This window comes from Pimephales promelas, chromosome 17, assembly GCF_988280905.1.
Source record: "Pimephales promelas chromosome 17, fPimPro1.hap1.1, whole genome shotgun sequence".
NCBI classification, from domain to species: Eukaryota; Metazoa; Chordata; class Actinopteri; order Cypriniformes; family Leuciscidae; genus Pimephales; species Pimephales promelas.
This window is the reverse complement of record NC_142785.1, coordinates 1,138,566-1,164,751: the sequence shown is the minus strand read 5'-3', so window position 1 is coordinate 1,164,751 and position 26,186 is coordinate 1,138,566. Positions and strand designations below refer to the sequence as shown.

Genomic DNA, 26,186 nt, shown 5'->3' with positions numbered 1-26,186 from the left:
TAAAATGTCACTTTATTTTTAGATAGTTTAAATCTACAAAATCTGTAGTTAATTTAGCTTATTTTAATGACAATATATTTTGTTTTATTGAAGTGGAAATACACATAGAGAAAGTATTACTTTTTAAATAAATGCAACAATATTATTATTATTATTCTAATTTAGCTGGCTAAATTAAACCAAAGAAGCTTTTGAAAATGAAATATGAAATGCAGATAGAAACAGTATAAATTTTTTAATAAATGCAACAATGCTCCAATTCTGGTAACAGAATTCAAGTTTTTACAGATTTGGTTTACAAAAGGAATCACACACACACATACACACACACACACACATGTAACTGAGCAGTAAATCTTCCCTATGAATATCTTCAGAAAGTGACTTAAATAATACAGTACAAAAATAGCCTGCTTCATCCTGACAGCGACTGATTCAGGAACAGTGGCACTGTAGTTATAGAAAACATAATTCATGTATAAAACAAACACAGATCCTGCATGCACACATTCAGTGTGTGAGAGTGAGCCAAGGCACAGCGGTGTGTGTTACACGACGCCTCACACCAGACCGGCATCTTTAGCCATGCCGAAGAATATTCCTTTCTGCCCGATGAGAGCGGATGGCGTGTCGAACTCTGCGATCTGACCCTTATCCAGGACAAGCACTCTGAGGAAGAGGAGGAGAGGAGGAGGAGAAGAGGAGGAGGAGAAGAGGAGGAGGAGGAGGAGAGGAGGAGAAGAGGAGGAGAAGAGAAAGAGGAGGAGAAGAGGAAGAGGAGAAGAGGAGGAGAAGAGGAGGAGGAGGAGAAGAGGAAGAAGAGGAGGAGGAGAGGAGGAAGAGGAGGAGAAGAGGAAGAGGAGGAGGAGGAGGAGGAGGAGAGGAGGAGGAGGAGAAGAGAAAGAGGAGGAGAAGAGGAAGAGGAGAAGAGGAGGAGAAGAGGAGGAGGAGGAGAAGAGGAAGAAGAGGAGGAGGAGAGGAGGAAGAGGAGGAGAAGAGGAAGAGGAGGAGGAGGAGGAGGAGAGGAGGAGGAGGAGAAGAGAAAGAGGAGGAGAAGAGGAAGAGGAGAAGAGAAGGAGAAGAGGAGGAGGAAAAGAGGAAGAAGAGGAGGAGGAGAGGAAGAGGAGGAGAGGAGGAGAAGAGAAAGAGGAGAAGAGAAAGAGGAGGAGAAGAGGAAGAGGAGAAGAGAAAGAGGAGGAGGAAAAGAGGAGAAGAGGAGGAGGAGAGGAGGAAGAGGAGGAGAAGAGGAGGAGGAGAGGAGGACGAGGAGGAGGAGGAGAAGAGGAAGAGGAGAAGAGGAGGAGGAGAAGAGGAAGAGGAGAAGAGGAAGAAGAGGAGGAGGAGGAGAAGAGGAAGAGGAGAAGAGGAGGAGAAGAGGAGGAAGAGAAGAGGAGGAGAGGAGGAAGAAGAGGAAGAAGAGGAAGAGGAGAGGAGGAGAAGAGGAGGAGGAGAGGAGGACGAGGAGGAGGAGGAGAAGAGGAAGAGGAGAAGAGGAGGAGGAGAAGAGGAAGAGGAGAAGAGGAAGAAGAGGAGGAGGAGGAGAAGAGGAAGAGGAGAAGAGGAGGAGAAGAGGAGGAGGAGAAGAGGAAGAGGAGAAGAGGAGGAGGAGAAGAGGAAGAGGAGGAGAAGAGGAAGAGGAGAAGAGGAGGAGAAGAGGAGGAGGAGGAGGAGAGGAGGAAGAGGAGGAGAAGAGGAAGAGGAGGAGAGGAGGAGAAGAGGAGGAGAAGAGGAAGAGGAGAAGAGGAGGAGGAGAGGAGGAAGAGGAGGAGAAGAGGAAGAGGAGGAGAGGAGGAAGAGGAGGAGAAGAGGAAGAGGAGGAGGAGGAGAAGAGAAAGAGGAGAAGAGAAAGAGGAGGAGAAGAGGAAGAGGAGAAGAGAAGGAGAAGAGGAGGAGGAAAAGAGGAAGAAGAGGAGGAGGAGAGGAGGAAGAGGAGGAGGAGAGGAGGAAGAGGAGGAGGAGGAGAAGAGGAAGAGGAGAAGAGGAGGAGAAGAGGAGGAGGAGAAGAGGAAGAGGAGAAGAGGAGGAGGAGAAGAGGAAGAGGAGGAGAGGAGGAGAAGAGGAGGAGAAGAGGAAGAGGAGAAGAGGAGGAGGAGAGGAGGAAGAGGAGGAGAAGAGGAAGAGGAGGAGAGGAGGAAGAGGAGGAGAAGAGGAAGAGGAGGAGGAGGAGAAGAGAAAGAGGAGAAGAGAAAGAGGAGGAGAAGAGGAAGAGGAGAAGAGAAGGAGAAGAGGAGGAGGAAAAGAGGAAGAAGAGGAGGAGGAGAGGAGGAAGAGGAGGAGGAGAGGAGGAAGAGGAGGAGGAGGAGAAGAGGAAGAGGAGAAGAGGAGGAGAAGAGGAGGAGGAGAAGAGGAAGAGGAGAAGAGGAGGAGGAGAAGAGGAAGAGGAGGAGAAGAGGAAGAGGAGAAGAGGAGGAGAAGAGGAGGAGGAGGAGGAGGAGGAGAGGAGGAGAAGAGGAAGAGGAGAAGAGGAGGAGGAGAAGAGGAAGAGGAGAAGAGGAGGAGGAGAAGAGGAAGAGGAGGAGAAGAGGAAGAGGAGAAGAGGAGGAGGAGAGGAGGAAGAGGAGGAGAAGAGGAAGAGGAAGAGGAGGACGAGGAGGAGGAGGAGAAGAGGAAGAGGAGGAGAGGAGGAGGAGAAGAGGAGGAGGAGAAGAGGAGGAGGAGAAGAGGAAGAGGAGAAGAGGAGGAGGAGAAGAGGAAGAGGAGGAGAAGAGGAAGAGGAGAAGAGGAGGAGAAGAGGAGGAGGAGGAGGAGGAGGAGAGGAGGAGAAGAGAAAGAGGAGAAGAGGAGGAGGAGAAGAGGAAGAGGAGAAGAGGAGGAGGAGAAGAGGAAGAGGAGGAGAAGAGGAAGAGGAGAAGAGGAGGAGGAGAGGAGGAAGAGGAGGAGAAGAGGAAGAGGAAGAGGAGGACGAGGAGGAGGAGGAGAAGAGGAAGAGGAGGAGAGGAGGAGGAGAAGAGGAGGAGGAGAAGAGGAGGAGGAGGAGGAGAGGAGGAGAAGAGGAGGAGAAGAGAAAGAGGAGGAGAAGAGGAAGAGGAGAAGAGGAGGAGAAGAGGAGGAGGAGGAGAAGAGGAAGAAGAGGAGGAGGAGAGGAGGAAGAGGAGGAGAAGAGGAAGAGGAGGAGGAGGAGGAGGAGGAGAGGAGGAGGAGGAGAAGAGAAAGAGGAGGAGAAGAGGAAGAGGAGAAGAGGAGGAGAAGAGGAGGAGGAGGAGAAGAGGAAGAAGAGGAGGAGGAGAGGAGGAAGAGGAGGAGAAGAGGAGGAGGAGAGGAGGAAGAGGAGGAGGAGGAGGAGGAGAGGAGGAGGAGGAGAAGAGAAAGAGGAGGAGAAGAGGAAGAGGAGAAGAGAAGGAGAAGAGGAGGAGGAAAAGAGGAAGAAGAGGAGGAGGAGAGGAGGAAGAGGAGGAGGAGAGGAGGAAGAGGAGGAGGAGGAGAAGAGGAAGAGGAGAAGAGGAGGAGAAGAGGAGGAGGAGAAGAGGAAGAGGAGAAGAGGAGGAGGAGAAGAGGAAGAGGAGGAGAAGAGGAAGAGGAGAAGAGGAGGAGAAGAGGAGGAGGAGGAGGAGGAGGAGAGGAGGAGAAGAGAAAGAGGAGAAGAGGAGGAGGAGAAGAGGAAGAGGAGAAGAGGAGGAGGAGAAGAGGAAGAGGAGGAGAAGAGGAAGAGGAGAAGAGGAGGAGGAGAGGAGGAAGAGGAGGAGAAGAGGAAGAGGAAGAGGAGGACGAGGAGGAGGAGGAGAAGAGGAAGAGGAGGAGAGGAGGAGGAGAAGAGGAGGAGGAGAAGAGGAGGAGGAGGAGGAGAGGAGGAGAAGAGGAGGAGAAGAGAAAGAGGAGGAGAAGAGGAAGAGGAGAAGAGGAGGAGAAGAGGAGGAGGAGGAGAAGAGGAAGAAGAGGAGGAGGAGAGGAGGAAGAGGAGGAGAAGAGGAAGAGGAGGAGGAGGAGGAGGAGGAGAGGAGGAGGAGGAGAAGAGAAAGAGGAGGAGAAGAGGAAGAGGAGAAGAGGAGGAGAAGAGGAGGAGGAGGAGAAGAGGAAGAAGAGGAGGAGGAGAGGAGGAAGAGGAGGAGAAGAGGAAGAGGAGGAGGAGGAGGAGGAGAGGAGGAGAAGAGGAGGAGAAGAGAAAGAGGAGGAGAAGAGGAAGAGGAGAAGAGAAGGAGAAGAGGAGGAGGAAAAGAGGAAGAAGAGGAGGAGGAGAGGAAGAGGAGGAGAGGAGGAGAAGAGAAAGAGGAGAAGAGAAAGAGGAGGAGAAGAGGAAGAGGAGAAGAGAAAGAGGAGGAGGAAAAGAGGAAGAAGAGGAGGAGGAGAGGAGGAAGAGGAGGAGAAGAGGAGGAGGAGAGGAGGACGAGGAGGAGGAGGAGAAGAGGAAGAGGAGAAGAGGAGGAGGAGAAGAGGAAGAGGAGAAGAGGAAGAAGAGGAGGAGGAGGAGAAGAGGAAGAGGAGAAGAGGAGGAGAAGAGGAGGAAGAGAAGAGGAGGAGAGGAGGAAGAAGAGGAAGAAGAGGAAGAGGAGAGGAGGAGAAGAGGAGGAGGAGAGGAGGACGAGGAGGAGGAGGAGAAGAGGAAGAGGAGAAGAGGAGGAGGAGAAGAGGAAGAGGAGAAGAGGAAGAAGAGGAGGAGGAGGAGAAGAGGAAGAGGAGAAGAGGAGGAGAAGAGGAGGAGGAGAAGAGGAAGAGGAGAAGAGGAGGAGGAGAAGAGGAAGAGGAGGAGAAGAGGAAGAGGAGAAGAGGAGGAGAAGAGGAGGAGGAGGAGGAGAGGAGGAAGAGGAGGAGAAGAGGAAGAGGAGGAGAGGAGGAGAAGAGGAGGAGAAGAGGAAGAGGAGAAGAGGAGGAGGAGAGGAGGAAGAGGAGGAGAAGAGGAAGAGGAGGAGAGGAGGAAGAGGAGGAGAAGAGGAAGAGGAGGAGGAGGAGAAGAGAAAGAGGAGAAGAGAAAGAGGAGGAGAAGAGGAAGAGGAGAAGAGAAAGAGGAGGAGGAAAAGAGGAAGAAGAGGAGGAGGAGAGGAGGAAGAGGAGGAGGAGAGGAGGAAGAGGAGGAGGAGGAGAAGAGGAAGAGGAGAAGAGGAGGAGAAGAGGAGGAGGAGAAGAGGAAGAGGAGAAGAGGAGGAGGAGAAGAGGAAGAGGAGGAGAAGAGGAAGAGGAGAGGAGGACGAGGAGGAGGAGGAGAAGAGGAAGAGGAGAAGAGGAGGAGGAGAAGAGGAAGAGGAGAAGAGGAAGAAGAGGAGGAGGAGGAGAAGAGGAAGAGGAGAAGAGGAGGAGAAGAGGAGGAGGAGAAGAGGAAGAGGAGAAGAGGAGGAGGAGAAGAGGAAGAGGAGGAGAAGAGGAAGAGGAGAAGAGGAGGAGAAGAGGAGGAGGAGGAGAGGAGGAAGAGGAGGAGAAGAGGAAGAGGAGGAGAGGAGGAGAAGAGGAGGAGAAGAGGAAGAGGAGAAGAGGAGGAGGAGAGGAGGAAGAGGAGGAGAAGAGGAAGAGGAGGAGAGGAGGAAGAGGAGGAGAAGAGGAAGAGGAGGAGGAGGAGAAGAGAAAGAGGAGAAGAGAAAGAGGAGGAGAAGAGGAAGAGGAGAAGAGAAGGAGAAGAGGAGGAGGAAAAGAGGAAGAAGAGGAGGAGGAGAGGAGGAAGAGGAGGAGGAGAGGAGGAAGAGGAGGAGGAGGAGAAGAGGAAGAGGAGAAGAGGAGGAGAAGAGGAGGAGGAGAAGAGGAAGAGGAGAAGAGGAGGAGGAGAAGAGGAAGAGGAGGAGAAGAGGAAGAGGAGAAGAGGAGGAGAAGAGGAGGAGGAGGAGGAGGAGGAGAGGAGGAGAAGAGGAAGAGGAGAAGAGGAGGAGGAGAAGAGGAAGAGGAGAAGAGGAGGAGGAGAAGAGGAAGAGGAGGAGAAGAGGAAGAGGAGAAGAGGAGGAGAAGAGGAGGAGGAGGAGGAGGAGAGGAGGAGAAGAGGAAGAGGAGGAGAGGAGGAGAAGAGGAGGAGAACAGGAAGAGGAGAAGAGAAGGAGGAGAAGAAGAGGAGGAGGAGAAGAGGAGAAGAGGAAGAGGAGGAGAAGAGGAAGAGGAGGAGAAGAGGAGGAGGAGGAGAGGAGAAGAGGAAGAAGAAGAGAAGAGGAAGAGGAGAAGAGGGGGAGAAGAGGAGAAGAGGAAGAGGAGAAGAGGAGGAGGAGGAGAAGAGGAAGAAGAGAAGAGAAAGAGGAAAAGAAGAAGAGGAGGAGGAGGAGAGGAGGAGAGGAGAAGAGGAAGAAGAAGAGAAGAGGAAGAGGAAAAGAGGAGCAGAAGGAGAGGAAGAGGAGAAGAGGAGAAGAGAAGGAGAAGAGAAGAGGAAGAAGAGAAGAGAAAGAGGAAAAGAAGAAGAGGAGAAGAGGAGGAGGAGGAGGAGGAGGAGGAGAGGAGAAGAGGAAGAAGAAGAGAAGAGGAAGAGGAAAAGAAGAGGAGAAGGAGAGAAAGAGGAGAAAGGGAGAAGGGAAGGAGAAAAAGAGGATGAGAAGAAGAGGAAGAGGAGAAGAGCGGAAGGAGAAGAGAAGGAGAAAAAGAGGATGAGAAGAGGAAGAGCATCATCACTCCTGCACTGCATCACATGTGTTGATCATTCACATCTCAGCCGTTTCATTCTCGTCAGACACTGTATTAATGTTATTAATATCTCATACTCGTAGTGTTCATGTAAAGTGATTTTTACTGTACAGCAAATCTCAGCTGTGTGAGTGTTTATATCAGCACAAAATAGAATTATATCAATATCATATACTGTATATATTATATATATATGATATTGATATATATATATATATATATAAAAAAAAAGATGGATATATTTTATATCCAAATTTATCATCTTACACACAGTGCACTCACGCAAAAAATACATATATATATAAAGCTATATAGAGCAAATCTCAACTGCTTGATTGTTTATATAAACTATATTATGGTGTGTGTGTACCTGGTGTAGTCCATGATGGTGTTGAGTCTGTGGGCGATGGTGAACACGGTGCAGTCCTCGAACTGTGTGCGGATGGTGGACTGGATCAGGTCGTCCGTCTCCAGATCCACAGCGGCTGTTGCTTCATCTAGAACCAGGATCCTCGTCTTCCTCAGCAGAGCTCGAGCCAAACACACCAGCTGCCTCTGACCCACACTGCACACACACACACACACACACTGTATATACTGTACATGCTCATAATGCAACACGTTACAGACAAACGTTCAGAATAATTCATCATTTTTAATATAATGATCCTTCACAAATCACTCTAATATGATGATCACGACACATTTATGATTATTATATCAGTGTTGAAAACATATCTGTGTGGAAAGCATGATACACTACCATTCATACAGATCGCAGTAAGTAAGATTTAAAAGATAATAATACGTTTGACCACCTTTGAAAAAAGTGACATTTTTAATGTTACAAAAGATTCTATTTCAAATTAATTCTATTCTATTCATCAAAGAATCCTGAAAAATGAAATGCGACACAGTTTTCACAGAAATATGAAGCAGCAGCACGACTGAAACAAATCTGAATTTTTCCAGACTTTTGCCTGTTAGTGTACAGGTAAATCTCAAACAATTAAAATATGGTGCAAAAGTTCGTTTATTTCAGTAATTCCACTTAAAAGCTGAAACTAATATATTATATAGACTCATTACATGCAAAGTGAGATATTTCAAGCCTTTATTTGTTATAATTTCACAATATTTTAATTTTTCCAGTTTCACCTGAATATAGAACAGAAATGTGAGTGAACCAGGGCTAGATGACGAAGTACAATGTAAAAACGTGTATGTACACAATAAGTCCATTGTATGAAGTTATTAATTTCAATGTAAGTACATAGTCCTCCTAATATAGTACTTTGATATAAAGTGTTATATTTTTCCCACTGAATGACGATTATTTGATTGCAGAATGTTGTGGTGATGATGTAATGAGTGCAGTACCTGAGGTTCTCTCCTCCCTCAGAGCACTCCAGGTCCAGCTTTAAAGCCTGACTGCTCACAAACTTCTTCAGATGAGACTGTTCCAGAGCTTTCCACAGTTCCTCATCACTGTATTTATCAAAGGGGTCAAGGTTCATCCGCAGAGTCCCAGAGAAGAGAACCGGCTCCTGCAAACACATGTCAATCACGCAGCGGAGTTAGTCACAGCACACACACACACACACACTCATAATCACAGCGAGACTAAATCATCCGCATGATGTGACTGGCAGGACTCAAAGCTAGGAGTGAGCAGAGTGTGTGTGTGAGAGAGAGAGACAACATTTGTTCATCATAAATGTGAGTATATATATATATATGTTTTTTTAGTGCTTTGTTTTTCATGTCACCAAAGTAATTTTTTTTTAACTTGCTGACATAAATGATAAATTATTCATTAAAATTAAATACTACAAGCATATAAAATAATATAAAATAATTATATGAGTATATATATATATGCATACACATATTATACAAATTTTTTAAATTAAACAGTAAGGATTTAAATTTTTTTTCACAATGTATCATGCAATAAATTATACATATACATATATATTAAGGCTGTGCAAAAATTTATTGCGATTAATCGCAGCCAAAATAAAAGTCTGTGTTTACATAATATATTTGTGTGTGCTGTAATTATTTTGTATATATAAATACACACACATGCATGTATATATTTAAGAAAATGTGTTATTCATATATAAAATATTATATTTATATAATATAGATTATGTAGTTATATATATATATATACAGAATTTAAGCGCAAATAATTCTTAAATATATACATGCATGCATAGGTATTTATATATGCAAAATAATTATATACAGCACACACAAATATATTATGTAAACACAGACTTTTATTTTGGATGCGATTAATCGCAATTAATTTTTGCACAGCCCATATATATATTTATATATATATATATATACATAAAAGATCTAATAAAAATTATATTATTACAATTTTAATAATATATATAAACACACACACACACACACACACACACACACATATATATATATAGGTACACACATATATATAAAATATTTTTCGTTTTTTTAGTAATAATATATATATATATATATATATATATATATATATATATATATATATATATACATATTTATTATTACTAAAAAAACGAAAAATATTTTATATACACAAGTAAACATAAAAAATATTTATTCTATTAAAATTTCTATTCCTGTGAAGATTCATTGCTTTTCATTTTTGAATCTGAATTTGCTTCATGTTTGAGTTGTGAACGCTGAACGCCGCTCTGCTGAGCACAAAACATGAAGTCCCACGGCAGCGTTTCAGTATCAAAAGGTGAAATGAGGTTAAGAACAGGTTTTACTAGAGAAAGCCGAGAAAACAAACAACAGGAGAAAAGCGCAACGTTAATAATCTGGACACAAACGAGCAGGCCATTAGCAGCGCAGGCTCATTATCAGCACTGGCTTCATCCACCGCCAGCACAATCCACTGCTTTATGGCTCTGAATGGGGAAATGAGCTTTTTCTGCTGACCCATCATGAATATCGCAATAAACAGCTGCGCTTAAATGAAAACAGATGCGCTGGCACCAGACCTGAGGGATGATGGTGAGTTTGGATCGCAGGTCATGAAGGCCGATCTCTGAGATCTTCACCTCGTCGATCACGATCTCTCCGCCCGCCGCTTCCAGCAGACGAAACAAACACAGAGTCATCGACGACTTCCCGGCTCCCGTCCTTCCCACGATGCCGATCTGCCGAGGTGGACAGGACGTTAGCCACTGTGCTTAAAGGTGCGGCGGAAAACCTGCCAGAAACGGCATTACGAGGCTCCTGACCTTCTCTCCTCCCTTGACCTTCAGAGAGACGTTCTTCAGCACCAGGTCCAGTCCTTCTCGATATCTCACGCTGTAATCCACGAACTCCACGTTTCCCTCGGGCGGCCAGTCCGGCGGCGGGCGCTTGTCCTGCACGACCCATGGAGCCTGTGGACACCCAAGGCCAGTTTAAATCAGCTCAACTGTGCAAACATGACCTCAGTGAAATCATACATGCGTGTGTGTGAGTGTGTGTGGGCAGCTTTAGCGATACTTGAGGACCAAATGTACAAATCAATCAACGAGCGTGTGTTTGTCGTCCTGTACCTCAGTCGGTGTTTCTGAATACTCCTTCACTCTTTCCACCGCTACTATGTTGCTCTCAAGGTCAGAGGTCATCCTCACCATCCAGTTAAGGGACATCGTGACCTACAGTATACAGTAGAAAGTGTTTTTCTCCCCTGCTCCGCTGTTGTCTAATCTTAAATGTGGCATTGCATACTGCAAATATTGTTGTATAAAACGATATAAAAAGCTAAATGTATACAGTTAAAAGTTGCATTTATTTGATCAAAAATACAGTAAAAATTGTGAAATATTATCGTAATGTAAAATCATCAGTTTTCTATGTGAATATATAGTGAGGTGTAATTTTAATTTCAAAAGTGAAATTAAAGACATTTATAATGTAACAAAAGAACTTTTGAATTTTGCACATAATTAATTTTTTTTTTTTAAATTTATCAGTTTCCACTGTTTTCAACATTGATTATAATATTAATTAGAAGAACCATTATTAATAATTGAGCAGCAAATCATCATATTAGAATGATTTCTGAAGGATCATGTGATATAAAATTGTACAATATTTCACAATATTCCTGATTTTACTGTTTTTAATAAGAGATTTCTTTTAAAAACATTAAACAATAAATATTTATTGTTTATTGCTTAAATATTTCTTCTACGTATTTAAGTCTTATGTTATTTGTGTAAATTATGGAAGATTGTTTCCGCCACAGAATAAAAAATAAAAAAGGTCATTGCGACTTTATATCTCACAATTCAGACTTTTTTTTCTCACAATTGCATTTATAAAGTCAGAATTGGGTGATAAAAAGTCAGAATTGTGAGATATAAAGTCAGGATTGTGTGATATAAAGTGTCAACTGTGTTATAAAGTCAGAATTTGCGTGAAATAAAGTGAGAATTGCGTGAAATAAAGTCAGAATTGTGTGATATAAAGTCAGAATTGTGAGATATAAAGTCAGAATTGTGTGATATAAAGTCAGAATTGTGAGATATAAAGTCAGAATTGTGTGATATAAAGTCGCAATTGTGTTATAAAGTTGCAATTCTCTTTTAAAATGTTTTATTCTCTGGCGGAAACAAGCTTCCATAGTAAATGCATCATGAGATGTAGTTAAAATGAAAAGGAAATGTCTTGCATGATAAACAGTATGAATACACTAATGTTAGAGCTACAGATGAACACTATAACATGAACTATTACACATGACTGGTGGTTATAATGCATAATGAGTGTGACTGTACCTGTAGAGCGTAGGACACTGACAGACCCACCAGACCAGGACTCAGTTTATCTTTCCCGACCGCAGCGAACAGAGCAGCAAACAACACAATACAGTTCCCGATAAACTCGATCCGAACCCCCAACCACCTGTTTCGCACCCAAACACAACACTGTTACGACTGAGCGACATTCCAGAGACATTTCCCACAAAATGGAAGACGCTGGGAAAATCTGCATGCATACGAAAGACTTATAAAGTCAGAATTGCATGAGATAAAGTCGCAATTGTTATATAGTCGCAATTGTTATGAAGTAAGAATTGCAAGAAATCAAGTCAGAATTGTTATAAAATCAGAATTGTGTGTTATAAAGTCAGAATTGTGTGATATAAAGTCAGAATTGTGAGATATAAAGTCAGAATTGTGAGATATAAAGTCAGAATTGTGAGATATAAAGTCAGAATTGCGAGATATAAAGTCAGAATTGCGAGATATAAAGTCAGAATTACGAGATATAAAGTCAGAATTACGAGATATAAAGTCAGAATTACGAGATATAAAGTCAGAATTGCGAGATATAGTCAGAATTACGAGATATAAAGTCAGAATTGCGAGATATAGTCAGAATTACGAGATATAAAGTCAGAATTACGAGATATAAAGTCAGAATTGCGTGTTATAAAGTCAGAATTGTGTGTTATAAAGTCAGAATTGTGTGTTATAAAGTCAGAATTGCGAGATATAAAGTCAGAATTACGAGATATAAAGTCAGAATTGCGTGTTATAAAGTCAGAATTGCAAGATATAAAGTCAGAATTACGAGATATAAAGTCAGAATTGCATGAGATAAAGTCGCAATTGTTATATAGTCGCAATTGTTATGAAGTAAGAATTGCAAGAAATCAAGTCAGAATTGTTATAAAATCAGAATTGTGTGATATAAAGTCAGAATTGTGTGTTATAAAGTCAGAATTGTGTTATAAAGTCAGAATTGTGTTATAAAGTCAGAATTGTGTGATATAAAGTCAGAATTGTGAGATATAAAGTCAGAATTGTGAGATATAAAGTCAGAATTGCGAGATATAAAGTCAGAATTACGAGATATAAAGTCAGAATTGTGAGATATAAAGTCAGAATTGCGAGATATAAAGTCAGAATTGCGAGATATAAAGTCAGAATTACGAGATATAAAGTCAGAATTACGAGATATAAAGTCAGAATTGCAAGATATAAAGTCAGAATTACGAGATATAAAGTCAGAATTACGAGATATAAAGTCAGAATTGCGAGATATAGTCAGAATTACGAGATATAAAGTCAGAATTACGAGATATAAAGTCAGAATTACGAGATATAAAGTCAGAATTGCGTGTTATAAAGTCAGAATTGCAAGATATAAAGTCAGAATTACGAGATATAAAGTCAGAATTACGTGATATAAAGTCAGAATTGCGAGATATAAATTCAGAATTACGTGATATAAAGTCAGAATTGCGTGATATAAAGTCAGAATTGCGTGATATAAAGTCAGAATTACGAGATATAAAGTCAGAATTACGAGATATAAAGTCAGAAGTACGAGATATAAAGTCAGAATTGCGGGATATAAAGTCAGAATTACGAGATATAAAGTCAGAATTACGAGATATAAAGTCAGAATTGCGAGATATAAAGTCAGAATTACGAGATATAAAGTCAGAATTGCGGGATAAAAAGTCAGAATTACGTGATATAAAGTCAGAATTACGTGATATAAAGTCAGAATTGCGTGATATAAAGTCAGAATTGCGTGATATAAAGTCAGAATTGCGAGATATAAAGTCAGAATTACGTGATATAAAGTCAGAATTACGAGATATAAAGTCAGAATTGCGGGATAAAAAGTCAGAATTACGTGATATAAAGTCAGAATTGCATGATATAAAGTCAGAATTGCGTGATATAAAGTCAGAATTGCGAGATATAAAGTCAGAATTGCGAGATATAAAGTCAGAATTGCGTGATATAAAGTCAGAATTGCGAGATATAAAGTCAGAATTGCGAGATATAAAGTCAGAATTGCGAGATATAAAGTCAGAATTGCGAGATATAAAGTCAGAATTGCGAGATATAAAGTCAGAATTGCGTGTTATAAAGTTGCAATTGTTAAATAATTGAAGTCGCGATTGTAAAATCTGCATGCATCCGAGCGAGTGTGAGCGAGACCGAACCAACCTGTTGGAGACGATACCAGGATAGTAACTCTTTTGGTTCTCATCCACTTTCATATCGCTCATGAGAACGAAGGCGCCGTGGCGCCCGTACGCGCGGATCACGCTCGTGCCCGTGATGGTCTCCGAGAAATGAGAATATATAGGAGACCTACTGACAGACTCCAGCCTCTTAAGCTGACGAGACGTGGCCACATAAAACCTCTACGGAGGAAAAACATGTTTTACACACACAAACTACAGCAGGGATATTTAGACATATTTACACAGGTATGAATGAGTGAGGATTCAGGAAACACACTCGTCATTTTTACTCGGATATTTTTGCTTTTATTTTATGTTTAAAATTAACAAGATAATATTGCAGGTTTGTCTGAACTCTAGGAATGTTTGGTCAGTTTAGCATTAACTAAGAGACTATTTATAATAAGAGAAAATGCCTGATCAAGATACATTTTATATAATTCATGAGCTTCTATATCATAATTTTATATGTTTTCTTTACAAAAAAAATCTTATGCACAATACAGTGACATGCATTGTTAAAGATTTTGGGGTCGGTGAGATTTTTTATGTTTCTGAAAGAGTCTCTTCTGCTCACCAAAGCTTCATTTATTTGATCAAAAATACAGTAAAAAAAAGTGAAATATTATTATACTGTAAATCATCAGTTTTCTATGTGAATATACAGTAAAGTGTAATTTATTCCTGTGATCAAAGCATCATTACTCCAGTCTTCAGTGTCACATGATCCTTCAGAAATCACTCTAATATGAGGATCTGATGATCAACAAACATTTATGATTATTATTAATGTTGAAAACCGTGATCCATTTTAATTTTTCAGGATTCTTTGATGAATAGAAAGTTCAAACGAACAGCATTAATTTAACATATAATCATTTGTAACATTATAAATATATTTTACTGATCAATTAAGTCTGAATACAATCTTCTGAATATCAAATATTGCAAACTATAATAAACTGTACGTGATTCTAGTTAATCCACACATTCCTTTATTGAGACAAACCGCATAACACGTCCAATCTTTAATTTAGTTCATTTAGTTTCTAGAATCCTCACCACTTTTAATCAAACAATATTTCAGAATGCAAAACTCTTATTGATATATATATATAGTATAAAAACCATTGACATTAAGGGATCAAATAGAAATGGGATCAAACACTATCATAATGTTGTAGTGTTTGGTTTGGTTTTGTGCATTTCTGAATATAATGACAATCTGTAAGAATCATGTGATATTTCGGCTGCATGCGACAAGAGATTGGCTCAGAAAACACAGAGCGCTTCAGAAAGCCAGTTCGTGCCATGCAAAGAAGAAGAGTTACACAGATGCAATTATGCAATGAGAGATTGAGGGTTTAGCACCGATGAGTCGAGAGAATCACATACCAGACCGAATTAAGACAGACCCATAAACATATCGAACACCATTATCAATATCAAACAGTGTTACAAACCCTAATGCTGTTTTTCTTTCCACTACTGGTAATTACAGCAGCATCTGAACTGCTCAAGAAGATCAGTTACACTGGACTGTGTCATTCACTCAATTATGACATTGTTTTGACAACTTGACATAAACTAATACATCATAACCTGTCAGTGTCTTTGTCATCACAACTTTACATTACTAAGACAAAACAACCTGTCATAAACATGACATAGCAGATTATCAAACATAAAGGAGTAGTTCACTTTTCAAAAAACATTGCTGATAATTTACTCGCCCCCGTGTCATCCAAGATGTCCATGTCTTTCTTTCTTCAGTCGAAAAGAAATTAAGGTTTTTGATGAAAACATTCCAGGATTTTCTCCATATAATGGACTTCAATGGGGTCCAAACGGTTCAAGGTCCAAAAGACAGTTTCAGTGCCGCTTCAAAGGGCTTTAAACGATTCCAGACGATGAATAAGGGTCTTATCAAGCGAAACGATCGCTCATTTAATAAATAAATAACAGTTTAAGTTTAACTTTAAGTTTTATAAGTTTAATTTTTAAGTTTTACAGTTTAAGTTTTATAAGCTCAAACGCTCGCTATGTTCTGTGTGACTCTCCTGTTCGAACTCGTTTATCAAAATGAACAAATCTTTTACTGAGTCATTTGGTTCATTCAACGAAACTAAATAAACGAGTTGACTCGGAAAAAGATTCGTTCATTTTGATAAACGAATTTGAACAGGAGAGTCACGCACGCGCATCACAGAACAGAGCAAGGCGAGCATTTGAGCTTATAAAACTTAAACTTTGTTATTTATTTATTAAATGAGCGATCGTTTCGCTTGATAAGACCCTTATTCATCGTCTGGTGTCGTTTAAAGGCCTTTGAACAGTTTGTAGTTTGCACTGAAACTGTCTTTTGGACCTTGAACCGTTTGGACCCCATTGACGTCCATTATATGGAGAAAATGCAGGAAAGTTTCATCAAAAACCTTAATTTCTAATTTCAATGTTTATGACAGCTTGTTTTGTCTTAGTAATGTCAAGGTGTCATAACAACAACATCTCAAACAATGTTATATTTGCATTAAAAATGTCATAATTGAGCGAATGACACTTAATGCCATAAACATGCATAAACCCTCATGTGTCCTGTCCGGGTTATGAAGGTATGCACACCGCTTCAGGTAAAGTGTAACCACAAGAACTTAACACTACATTGTTAATAGTCTAAATATTAGTAGATAGCTCACCACCAAACACACTTCTTATATGGATTATTATTTTACAAATGCTCTCCCATTAAAATAACTACATGCCAGCTATGAGTTAAAAGTCCACTTGAATCACAGTTTGTTACGCGCGCTTGCATTAGAAATGATGACATTCACACAGCAAAACTTCATCTTCTACTGTAACTCTACTGTAAAGCGCTGTTCTTTACCCATCTTTATTTCTTACACTTTTCATTACGTTGTATATCCATACAGGCGGATATACAGCATACCAGCACATTCATATAATTAATAATAATACGTTATTGCAATAATGCACATATAATAATTATTATTATTATCGTCATTACTGTTATTATTACTACCACTATTATCACAGATATTATTAAGCAAAAATACTATTATTAACAGTAATAATTTATTTTAATACTTTATTAAATTATAATAATTATAATTATTATAAGTAGTCATCATTTAATAAATGATTGCAATATTCTATTATTTTTTTGTTATAACAATTTAAATCATCATAATAATTATTATCATTATTAGTAGTAGTATACTTGAACATGAACTTTATAAAAATAATATAATAAATTAATGTATTAAATTATAAAAATAATAATAAATGATCGCAAAACTAATGATCATCATCATAATACTCATAATGTATTAAATAATATAAAATATTATTATTATTATTACAAGTAGTAGTATTATATAATTTAACAAATGATTGCGATAGTGTATTATTATTATTGTCTTGCAGTAATTCATTAAATTATATAATACAAATAATTCAAAGTATTAATACTATTATTAGTAGTAGCAGTAATATATTATTTAATAAATTATTGCAATAATTTATTACCACTATTGTTTTTGTTGCTGCTGTTGTCAATAATAATAATAGAATGATATTTAAATGATATAATTATGACATTAATAAATTAAATTATTATTAGCAGTTGTAGTAGTTTATAATTAAATACGTTATTGAAAAATGAATTATCATTAATATTATTATTAGCAGTAGTAGTAGTAGAATATAATTGAATACATTATTGCAAAAATGAATTATTATTATTATAACTTTTACTCAATTGACTATAAAACAGAAGGTCGGTGTCCTGTAACGGTGCGTTTGGGTAAAGAACAGCATCAGTTCAGTGAGTCGAGTCTCTCCGTTCGTTCGCCAGAGTCTCGACTCCCTGACCGCACCAAAACCCAGTGACCAAACCACACGGTGTAAAGACTACAACACTACGACAGTGATAATAATGCAGCTAGAACAGAACATCAACACATGTTAGCATGCTGTATTAATGAGTTAGCAGACTTGTTCCTATTTACCTGGACCCACCAATAGAACAGCATTAACGGCACTATGACTATGAGGAACATAGGGGTGAGGACAGAGCAAACGAGCAGCACATTTACTGTGTACCAGAAAGTGCGCATCCAGATATCAATATTGTCTGGAATGAGCGAGTCTATAGTGTCCACGTCTTTGCTGAAGCGGTTCAGGACCCGGCCTGAGGGGGTGGCCTCGAAAAAGGCCTGTGGCGCGCTCAGGATGGCCTGGAGCATGTGCTGGTGTGTGTGGCGGGCCGCCTTCAGTGTGCTGTACGCCCGGCACAGTAAAGCGTTGGCCAGAATCAGCACACCTGCGCACAACGACACACACAACGAGGAAGAGGAGGGTTAGTCGGGTTTAGCCCTCGCTCGTCTGATGCAGACTGGCTCGTCAGACAGGCTATAGGGCTGGAAACACCACTTTCACCATTACCTTACAGTTCACTTTTGATTCACTTCCGATGTTGAATCACAAGCTTGTGATTTGATTCGATTCCGATTTTGATTCACACGTTTGCGATTCGATTCACTTCCGATTTTGATTCACAAGCTTGAGACTTGATTCACTTTCAAATTCGATTCACAAGCTTGTGATTTAGTTTTATTTGATTTGCAAGGTTGTGATTTTATTCGATTCGATTCACAAGCTTCTGATTTTATTTGATTCCGATTTTGATTCACAAGTTTGCGATTTGAGTCAATTCCGATTTTGATTCACGAGTTTGCGATTCGATTCACTTCCGATTTTGATTCACAAGCTTGAGACTTGATTCACTTTCAAATTCGATTCACAAGCTTGTGATTTTGTTTTATTTGATTTGCAAGGTTGTGATTTTATTCGATTCGATTCACAAGCTTCTGATTTTATTTGATTCCGATTTTGATTCACAAGTTTGCGATTTGAGTCAATTCCGATTTTGATTCACGAGTTTGAGATTCGATTCACTTCCGATTTTGATTCACAAGCTTGTGATTTGATTCGATTCCGATTTTGATTCTCAAGTTAGCGATTCGATTCACTTCCGATTTTGATTCACAAGCTTGTGATTTCATTTGATTCGATTCACAAGCTTGTGATTTTATTCGATTCCGATTTTGATTCACAAGTTTACGATTTGATTCAATTCCGATTTTGATTCACAGGTTTGAGACTTGATTCACTTTCAAATTCGATTCACAAGCTTGTGATTTTGTTTTAATTGATTTGCAAGGTTTTCGATTCGATTCACAAGCTTCTGATTTTATTTGATTCTGATTTTGATTCACAAGTTTGCGATTTGAATCAATTCCGATTTTGATTCACGAGTTTGAGATTCGATTCACTTCCGATTTTGATTCACAAGCTTGTGATTTCATTTGATTCGATTCACAAGCTTGTAATTTTATTCGATTCCGATTTTGATTCACAAGTTTGCGATTCGATTCAATTCCGATTTTGATTCACAAGTTTGAGACTTCATTCACTTTCAAATTCGATTCACAAGCTTGTGCTTTTGTTTTATTTGATTTGCAAGGTTGTGATTTTATTCGATTCGATTCACAAGCTTCTGATTTTATTTGATTCCGATTTTGATTCGCAAGTCTGCGATTTGAATCAATTCTGATTTTGATTCACGAGTTTGAGATTTGATTCATTTCTCATTTTGATTCACAAGTTTGCGATTCGATTCACTTCCGATTTTGATTCACAAGCTTGTGATTTCATTTCATTCGATTCACAAGCTTGTAATTTTATTCGATTCCGATTTTGATTCACAAGTTTGCGATTCGATTCAATTCCGATTTTGATTCACAAGTTTGAGACTTCATTCACTTTCAAATTCGATTCACAAGCTTGTGATTTTGTTTTATTTGATTTGCAAGGTTGTGATTTTATTCGATTCGATTCACAAGCTTCTGATTTTATTTGATTCCGATTTTGATTCACAAGTTTGCGATTTGAATCAATTCCGATTTTGATTCACGAGTTTGAGATTCGATTCATTTCTCATTTTGATTCACAAGCTTGTGATTTGATTCAATTCCGAATTTGAATCACACGTTTGAAATTTGACTCCATTCCGATTTTGATTCACATTTGAATTCGATTCACAAGCTTCTGATTTTATTCAAGTCTGATTTTGATTCACAAGCTTGTGATTTTTTTCAATTCCGATTTTGATTCACAAGCTTGTGATTTGATTCAATTCCAATTCGATTCAAAAGCTTGTGATTTTATTTGATTCGATTCACAAGCTTGTGATCTGATTCAATTCCGATTTTGATTCACTTTTGAATTTGATTTACAAGCTTGTGATTTCATTCGATTCGATTCACAAGGTTGTGATTTGATTCAATTCCGATTTTGATTCACAAGCTTGTGATTTGATTCAATTCCGATTTTGATTCACAAGTTTGAGATTCGATTCACTTTCGATTTCGATCATGTGATTCGATTCCATTCCGTTTTTAATTTTCTGATTCACTTTTGATTTCGATTCATGAACATGTACTTCGATTCAATTCACTCATTGATTTCGATTCACTTCCGATTCATTTGGATATATTTATCAGGTACAGTACGTCGATTTTTTCTCAAGTAAAAAAACAAATCTCTTCTGTCTACAGTTATTTCTGTATCGCGTTTATGGTCATCGAATGGCTTGTTTTGACATTATTGTCACTGATGAATGGAAACTGATCATGAGGGAAAGTTGTTCTGTATCTTCATCATTCCTTCTGATGTTCACTGTGTTTATTTGCTGCTGTAACTAGTAGTGAAGAGATGATCGGTTCATCTGTCACACACATTAAAGACCCACAAACACACTTTTATCGCTTGAGCTTTGCTATGAAACTGACAGAATTTGAAAGCGGAGACTGTTCACACAAAGACCTGAGATTATACTGGGATATCAAGATAAACATCTGTTTCAGAGCAACGAAAAATCTCATTTGAGAACTATAGATAATAACTGGTCAATAACTCGACTAAAGCACAGATGCACCATTTAATAACTCAAAATAACTGGAAAGAAGTTCAATAATCACCATCATCATCAGCGCTAAAAGAAAAGCAGGATTTACACATAAACCACGACAGTCCCTGTGTGTGTGTGCGTGATGGTTTGTGCTTGTGAATGAGTGTTAGAGAGAAACAGGAAGTGAGCAGGAGAAACAGGAAGTGAGCAGTCGCACAAGACAAGGCTTCGCTCACACCGCGAGAAAATCTGATGTTCAGGAGCGAGTGTTTGACTCACACACAATATTTAATGCATACACTGCAAAACATGTGCTGTCTTGTCCTCCAGGACAAATATCCAAACATTCTTCAATCAAGCTAAAATGACTGAAGATATCGAGTCTTGCTTTACTAAATGCACATTGAAAAAAAGTCTGATTTTGCGGGCGGTCTGAACGAAGCCATGTAGGCTCATGCAAAACAGGAGAGAAATAAATGAGATGAGGTCCGGACGTCTTTGCACATGCTCAGGAGAAGTGAAATGTTAAGGACCTCCCGGACTCGTCCGGAATCTGCAATAAATGGGAGAAAATACCTGAACAAAGAAGTAAATCAAGGCCAGAGGGCCAATGACCAGAGCGAATATGGGGGTGCTGCAAATGATAACAATCATGGTGGACACGGAGGCAAAGAAGGTGCCCAGGAACATGAGCACTGTGGAGGGGAGGACCTCGTCGATCACGTAAATGTCCTTGGAGAAGCGGTTGATGATCCGGCCTATGGGAGTGGTGTCAAAGAAAGACTGTGGCGTGTGAAACTTGTTGTCCAGCAGGGCCTGGTGAAGCTTGCGGGAGCCCTGGATTTTCCCCAGAGCCAGAGTAAAGGAGGAAAACATGACCAGCACGCCTGTGTTAGAGAGACCAGAGGAGGGGGACAGCGTCACTACACACACACACACACACCTACAGGGGGCGCCAGAGGAGGGGGAGAGCGTCACTACACACACACACCTACAGGGGGCGCCAGAGGAGGAGAGCGTCACTACACACACACACCTACAGGGGGCGCCAGAGGAGGGGGAGAGCGGGACTACACACACACACACACACCTACAGGGGGCGCCAGAGGAGGGGGACAGTGTCACTACACACACACACCTACAGGGGGCGCCAGAGGAGGGGGAGAGTGTCACTACACACACACACCTACAGGGGGCGCCAGAGGAGGGGGACAGCGTCACTACACACACACACCTACAGGGGGCGCCAGAGGAGGGGGACAGCGTCACTACACACACACACACACCTACAGGGGGCGCCAGAGGAGGAGAGCGTCACTACACACACACACACACCTACAGGGGGCGCCAGAGGAGGGGGACAGTGTCACTACACACACACACCTACAGGGGGCGCCAGAGGAGGGGGACAGCGTCACTACACACACACACCTACAGGGGGCGCCAGAGGAGGGGGACAGCGTCACTACACACACACACACACACCTACAGGGGGCGCCAGAGGAGGAGAGCGTCACTACACACACACACCTACAGGGGGCGCCAGAGGAGGAGAGCGTCACTACACACACACACCTACAGGGGGCGCCAGAGGAGGAGAGCGTCACTACACACACACACCTACAGGGGGCGCCAGAGGAGGGGGACAGCGTCACTACACACACACACACACACCTACAGGGGGCGCCAGAGGAGGAGAGCGTCACTACACACACACACCTACAGGGGGCGCCAGAGGAGGAGAGCGTCACTACACACACACACCTACAGGGGGCGCCAGAGGAGGGGGACAGCGTCACTACACACACACACTAGAGCCAGACCGATATATCGGCCGATATTAGGCATTTTCCATAATATCGATATCGGCAGTTATAATGGCCGATAAATTAATATTTAAAAAATAAAATAAAAACGGACGAAACACGCTTCAATCATCTCTCCTTGGCCTGTTATATTGAAAATGTATGTTTTACAATTTGCAGTATGATGTCATCTATTGCTAAATTATGGCTCATCATAGACTAGCTAAGCACAAAGCTAGCTAATGCCACTATCATCAGTGGAAGACCGCTAACGTTAACATTAATGAGCTTGGAAATGAACTTTTTCTGAACTTTTTCTTGGAAATGAACTTTTACTAAATAAAGTAATGATTACTGTATTTATAACTAGCATATCTCTAGTTACAGTCCCTGCATTGTAAAATGTAAGTTAGACTTCCGGGGAGTGAACATTTAGACATAGAGAAAAAGTATCAAACGTATCTTGTGCAGAAAAGTTACACACACACACACCTACAGGGGGCGCCAGAGGAGGAGGAGAGCGTCACTACACACACACACACACACACACCTACAGGGGGCGCCAGAGGAGGGGGAGAGCGTCACTACACACACACACCTACAGGGGGCGCCAGAGGTGGAGAGCGGGACTACACACACACACCTACAGGGGGCGCCAGAGGAGGGGAGAGCGTCACTACACACACACACCTACAGGGGGCGCCAGAGGAGGGGAGAGCGTCACTACACACACACACACACACCTACAGGGGGCGCCAGAGGAGGGGGACAGCGTCACTACACACACACACCTACAGGGGGCGCCAGAGGAGGGGGAGAGCGTCACTACACACACACACCTACAGGGGGCGCCAGAGGAGGGGGAGAGTGTCACTACACACACACACCTACAGGGGGCGCCAGAGGAGGGGAGAGCGTCACTACACACACACACCTACAGGGGGCGCCAGAGGAGGGGAGAGCGTCACTACACACACACACCTACAGGGGGCGCCAGAGGAGGGGAGAGCGTCACTACACACACACACACACACCTACAGGGGGCGCCAGAGGAGGGGGACAGCGTCACTACACACACACACTAGAGCCAGACTGATATTATCGGCCGATATTAGGCATTTTCCATAATATCGATATCGGCAGTTATAATGGCCGATAAATTAATATTTAAAAAATAAAATAAAAACGGACGAAACACGCTTCAATCATCTCTCCTTGGCCTGTTATATTGAAAATGTATGTTTTACAATTTGCAGTATGATGTCATCTATTGCTAAATTATGGCTCATCATAGACCAGCTAACCACAAAGCTAGCTAACGCCACTATCGTCAGTGGAGGACCGCTAACGTTAACATTAATGAGCTTGGAAATGAACCTTTTCTGCCTAAATAAAGTAATGATTACTGTATTTATAACTCGCATATCTCTAGTTACAGTCCCTGCATTGTAAAATGTAAGTTAGACTTCCGGGGAGTGAACATTTAGACATAGAGAAAAAGTATCAAACGTATCTTGTGCAGAAAAGTTACACACACACACACCTACAGGGGGCGCCAGAGGAGGAGGAGAGCGTCACTACACACACACACACACACACACCTACAGGGGGCGCCAGAGGAGGAGGAGAGCGTCACTACACACACACACACACACACACCTACAGGGGGCGCCAGAGGAGGGGGAGAGTGTCACTACACACACACACACACCTACAGGGGGAACCAGAGGGAGCAGGAGAACACACACACTCGCTCGTTTCTCAAGGAAAAGGAGAGATTTTGAGGAGTGTTAATGCTGCTCTTCTCCATATAATGAGATCTTACGGTATCAGTCAACGAAGACTCATGAGTGTGTCAGTGTTCTGTGAACCCATGCACCGCTGTGAGTTACACATCTGAGGACATTTAACGACACACTCCTATAATAACGAGATGTGGTTAGTGGTCAATATTCTCAAAGAAAAGAAGAGATTTAGAGAAATGTTAAAGCTGATCTTCTCCATATAAAGACAGACTGTAGAAGTGATGGAACATGCGATTTTAGTAAACGAGGCTCACACACATCTCAGATCAGCTTTATACATCTGTAGACATTTAATGACTCATCTGATTAACCCAGCTCTCCATAAAACAATGATTTAATAAAACACTTTATGCTATTAGATGATTGTTAATTGCATTTAATAGATTACATATTGGTTTGTTTTTATTTTGCTGTAATAGCGATTCGACACTGAATCATTTTGCGAAGCAATTGATTCAATTGAATCAATGTTTTAAAAAGCTTCGTTTCTCACATAAACGAGTGCAGTTGAAATAAATCTAACACAAATTAAGCACCATAAAAGCACTCAATTATTGGGCCAATGACAAATATAGGTGTAAATATTTAAAATTAATTTGCAAAGAATTATATATATATATATATATGAAGAGTTCAGATGCAAAAGCCTCTAAATGCCATTTGAAATTTTCTTCTAAAATGACCATTTTTATCAAGCTTGTATATTTAAGTTCAGTAATTTCACTTAAATAACAATTAATAGGTAATCTGCATTGCCATTTAAGGGAAATTACTGAACTTAAATATACAAGCTTGATAAAAATTATCATTTTAGAAGAAAATTTCAAATGGCACTTAGAGGCTTTTGCATCTGAACTCTTCATATATATATATATATATATATGTATAAATTCAATAAAAAGTCACAGCCAATCAGACGAGAGTGTGGGCGGAGTCTCTCTACTGTCTCGCACGCACAACAACATGGATATGAGCACATTCAAATTAATAGGAATGTGGTTGCACCACATGACTTTTTAAAACCTGAACTTGGTAAAGTGAAATTAAGAAAATTAACATTCTATAATGTAATATATTAGTGCTGGGCAAAGATTAATCGCATCCAAAATAAAAGTTTGTGTTTACATAATATCGGTGTGTGTACTGTGTATAATTATTTTGTATATATAAATACACACACATAGATATATATATACACATAAATTATTTATATATAGGATTATAAATATATATACAGTGTATACATGCAAAAATACATACACATGCATATGTGTGTATTTATTTATACAAAATAATTATACACACACACACACACATATATTATGTAAACACAAACTTTTATTTTGGATGCGATTGATCACGATTATAAATATATATATATATATAATTTTATATTTATAATTAAAAAAAAATAATATTATTTTTTTTATCTTGATACAGTACCGAGAGCCAATGACATCATTTCCTGTATATATACACTGCATTTCCTAATTCTTTTTCTTTTGTTTTTGAAGCTTGGCAGTCTCGTTGACTGCAGCCTGTCATTAAACAGAAAAGAGTCGTTCTTTATAATCTCTCGTGTGTGTTTGGGAGGATGTGAATGCAGAGATGTGAGCAGGGTTGTGTCAGTCGTGTGTGTTTGATCACATGACGTACCTTGAGAAAGACCCAGCGCTGCGTACACGCCGACCCTCATCTCCACGCGCGCCTGCGTCCGGTTGAGCTGCGCGTCGTTGGTCCACTCGCTGAGCCAGAAGTTGGCTCCGATCGCAGCGGCGCTCTGACAGCCGTACAGGAAGCAGATGAAGAGCGAGAGGAGAGGGCCCACAGCCTTCATGTACTCCCAGTACACCTTCAGCTTCACCTAAACACACACACACACACACACACACTATATATATAACGTACATACAGTATATCAGAGGACTGGAAACTGAAAGTCAGTCAGTTATTTATTACCATTCAAAATAACTAAATAAATATGTTATATCGGGGCTTTGGTATTTTATTAGCAAAAAAGATAAATTAATAAACACAAAATTCACTAA

General features: G+C 40.6%; 1 protein-coding gene across 2 annotated transcripts in view; it reads right to left on the bottom strand.

Moving 5' to 3' along the window:
• Window positions 1-220: 220 nt before the first annotated feature.
• Window positions 221-26,186, bottom strand: part of abcc3 (ATP-binding cassette, sub-family C (CFTR/MRP), member 3) — a 71,456-nt gene continuing 45,490 nt past the window's right edge. The window contains exons 22-31 of one of the 2 annotated variants that reach the window (XM_089121748.1): window positions 25,795-26,002; window positions 17,566-17,879; window positions 13,515-13,714; window positions 11,322-11,448; window positions 10,095-10,196; window positions 9,789-9,935; window positions 9,546-9,704; window positions 7,903-8,069; window positions 6,893-7,087; window positions 221-669 (exon numbers count right to left, since the gene is read on the bottom strand). In XM_089121748.1, the coding sequence (XP_088977874.1) occupies window positions 561-669; window positions 6,893-7,087; window positions 7,903-8,069; window positions 9,546-9,704; window positions 9,789-9,935; window positions 10,095-10,196; window positions 11,322-11,448; window positions 13,515-13,714; window positions 17,566-17,879; window positions 25,795-26,002 (1,728 nt within the window). In that variant the 3' untranslated portion in view covers window positions 221-560. Of the gene's footprint in view, window positions 670-6,892; window positions 7,088-7,902; window positions 8,070-9,545; window positions 9,705-9,788; window positions 9,936-10,094; window positions 10,197-11,321; window positions 11,449-13,514; window positions 13,715-17,565; window positions 17,880-21,104; window positions 21,416-25,794; window positions 26,003-26,186 lie in introns of both variants that reach the window. The other variant, XM_089121749.1, reaches the window with a different exon arrangement.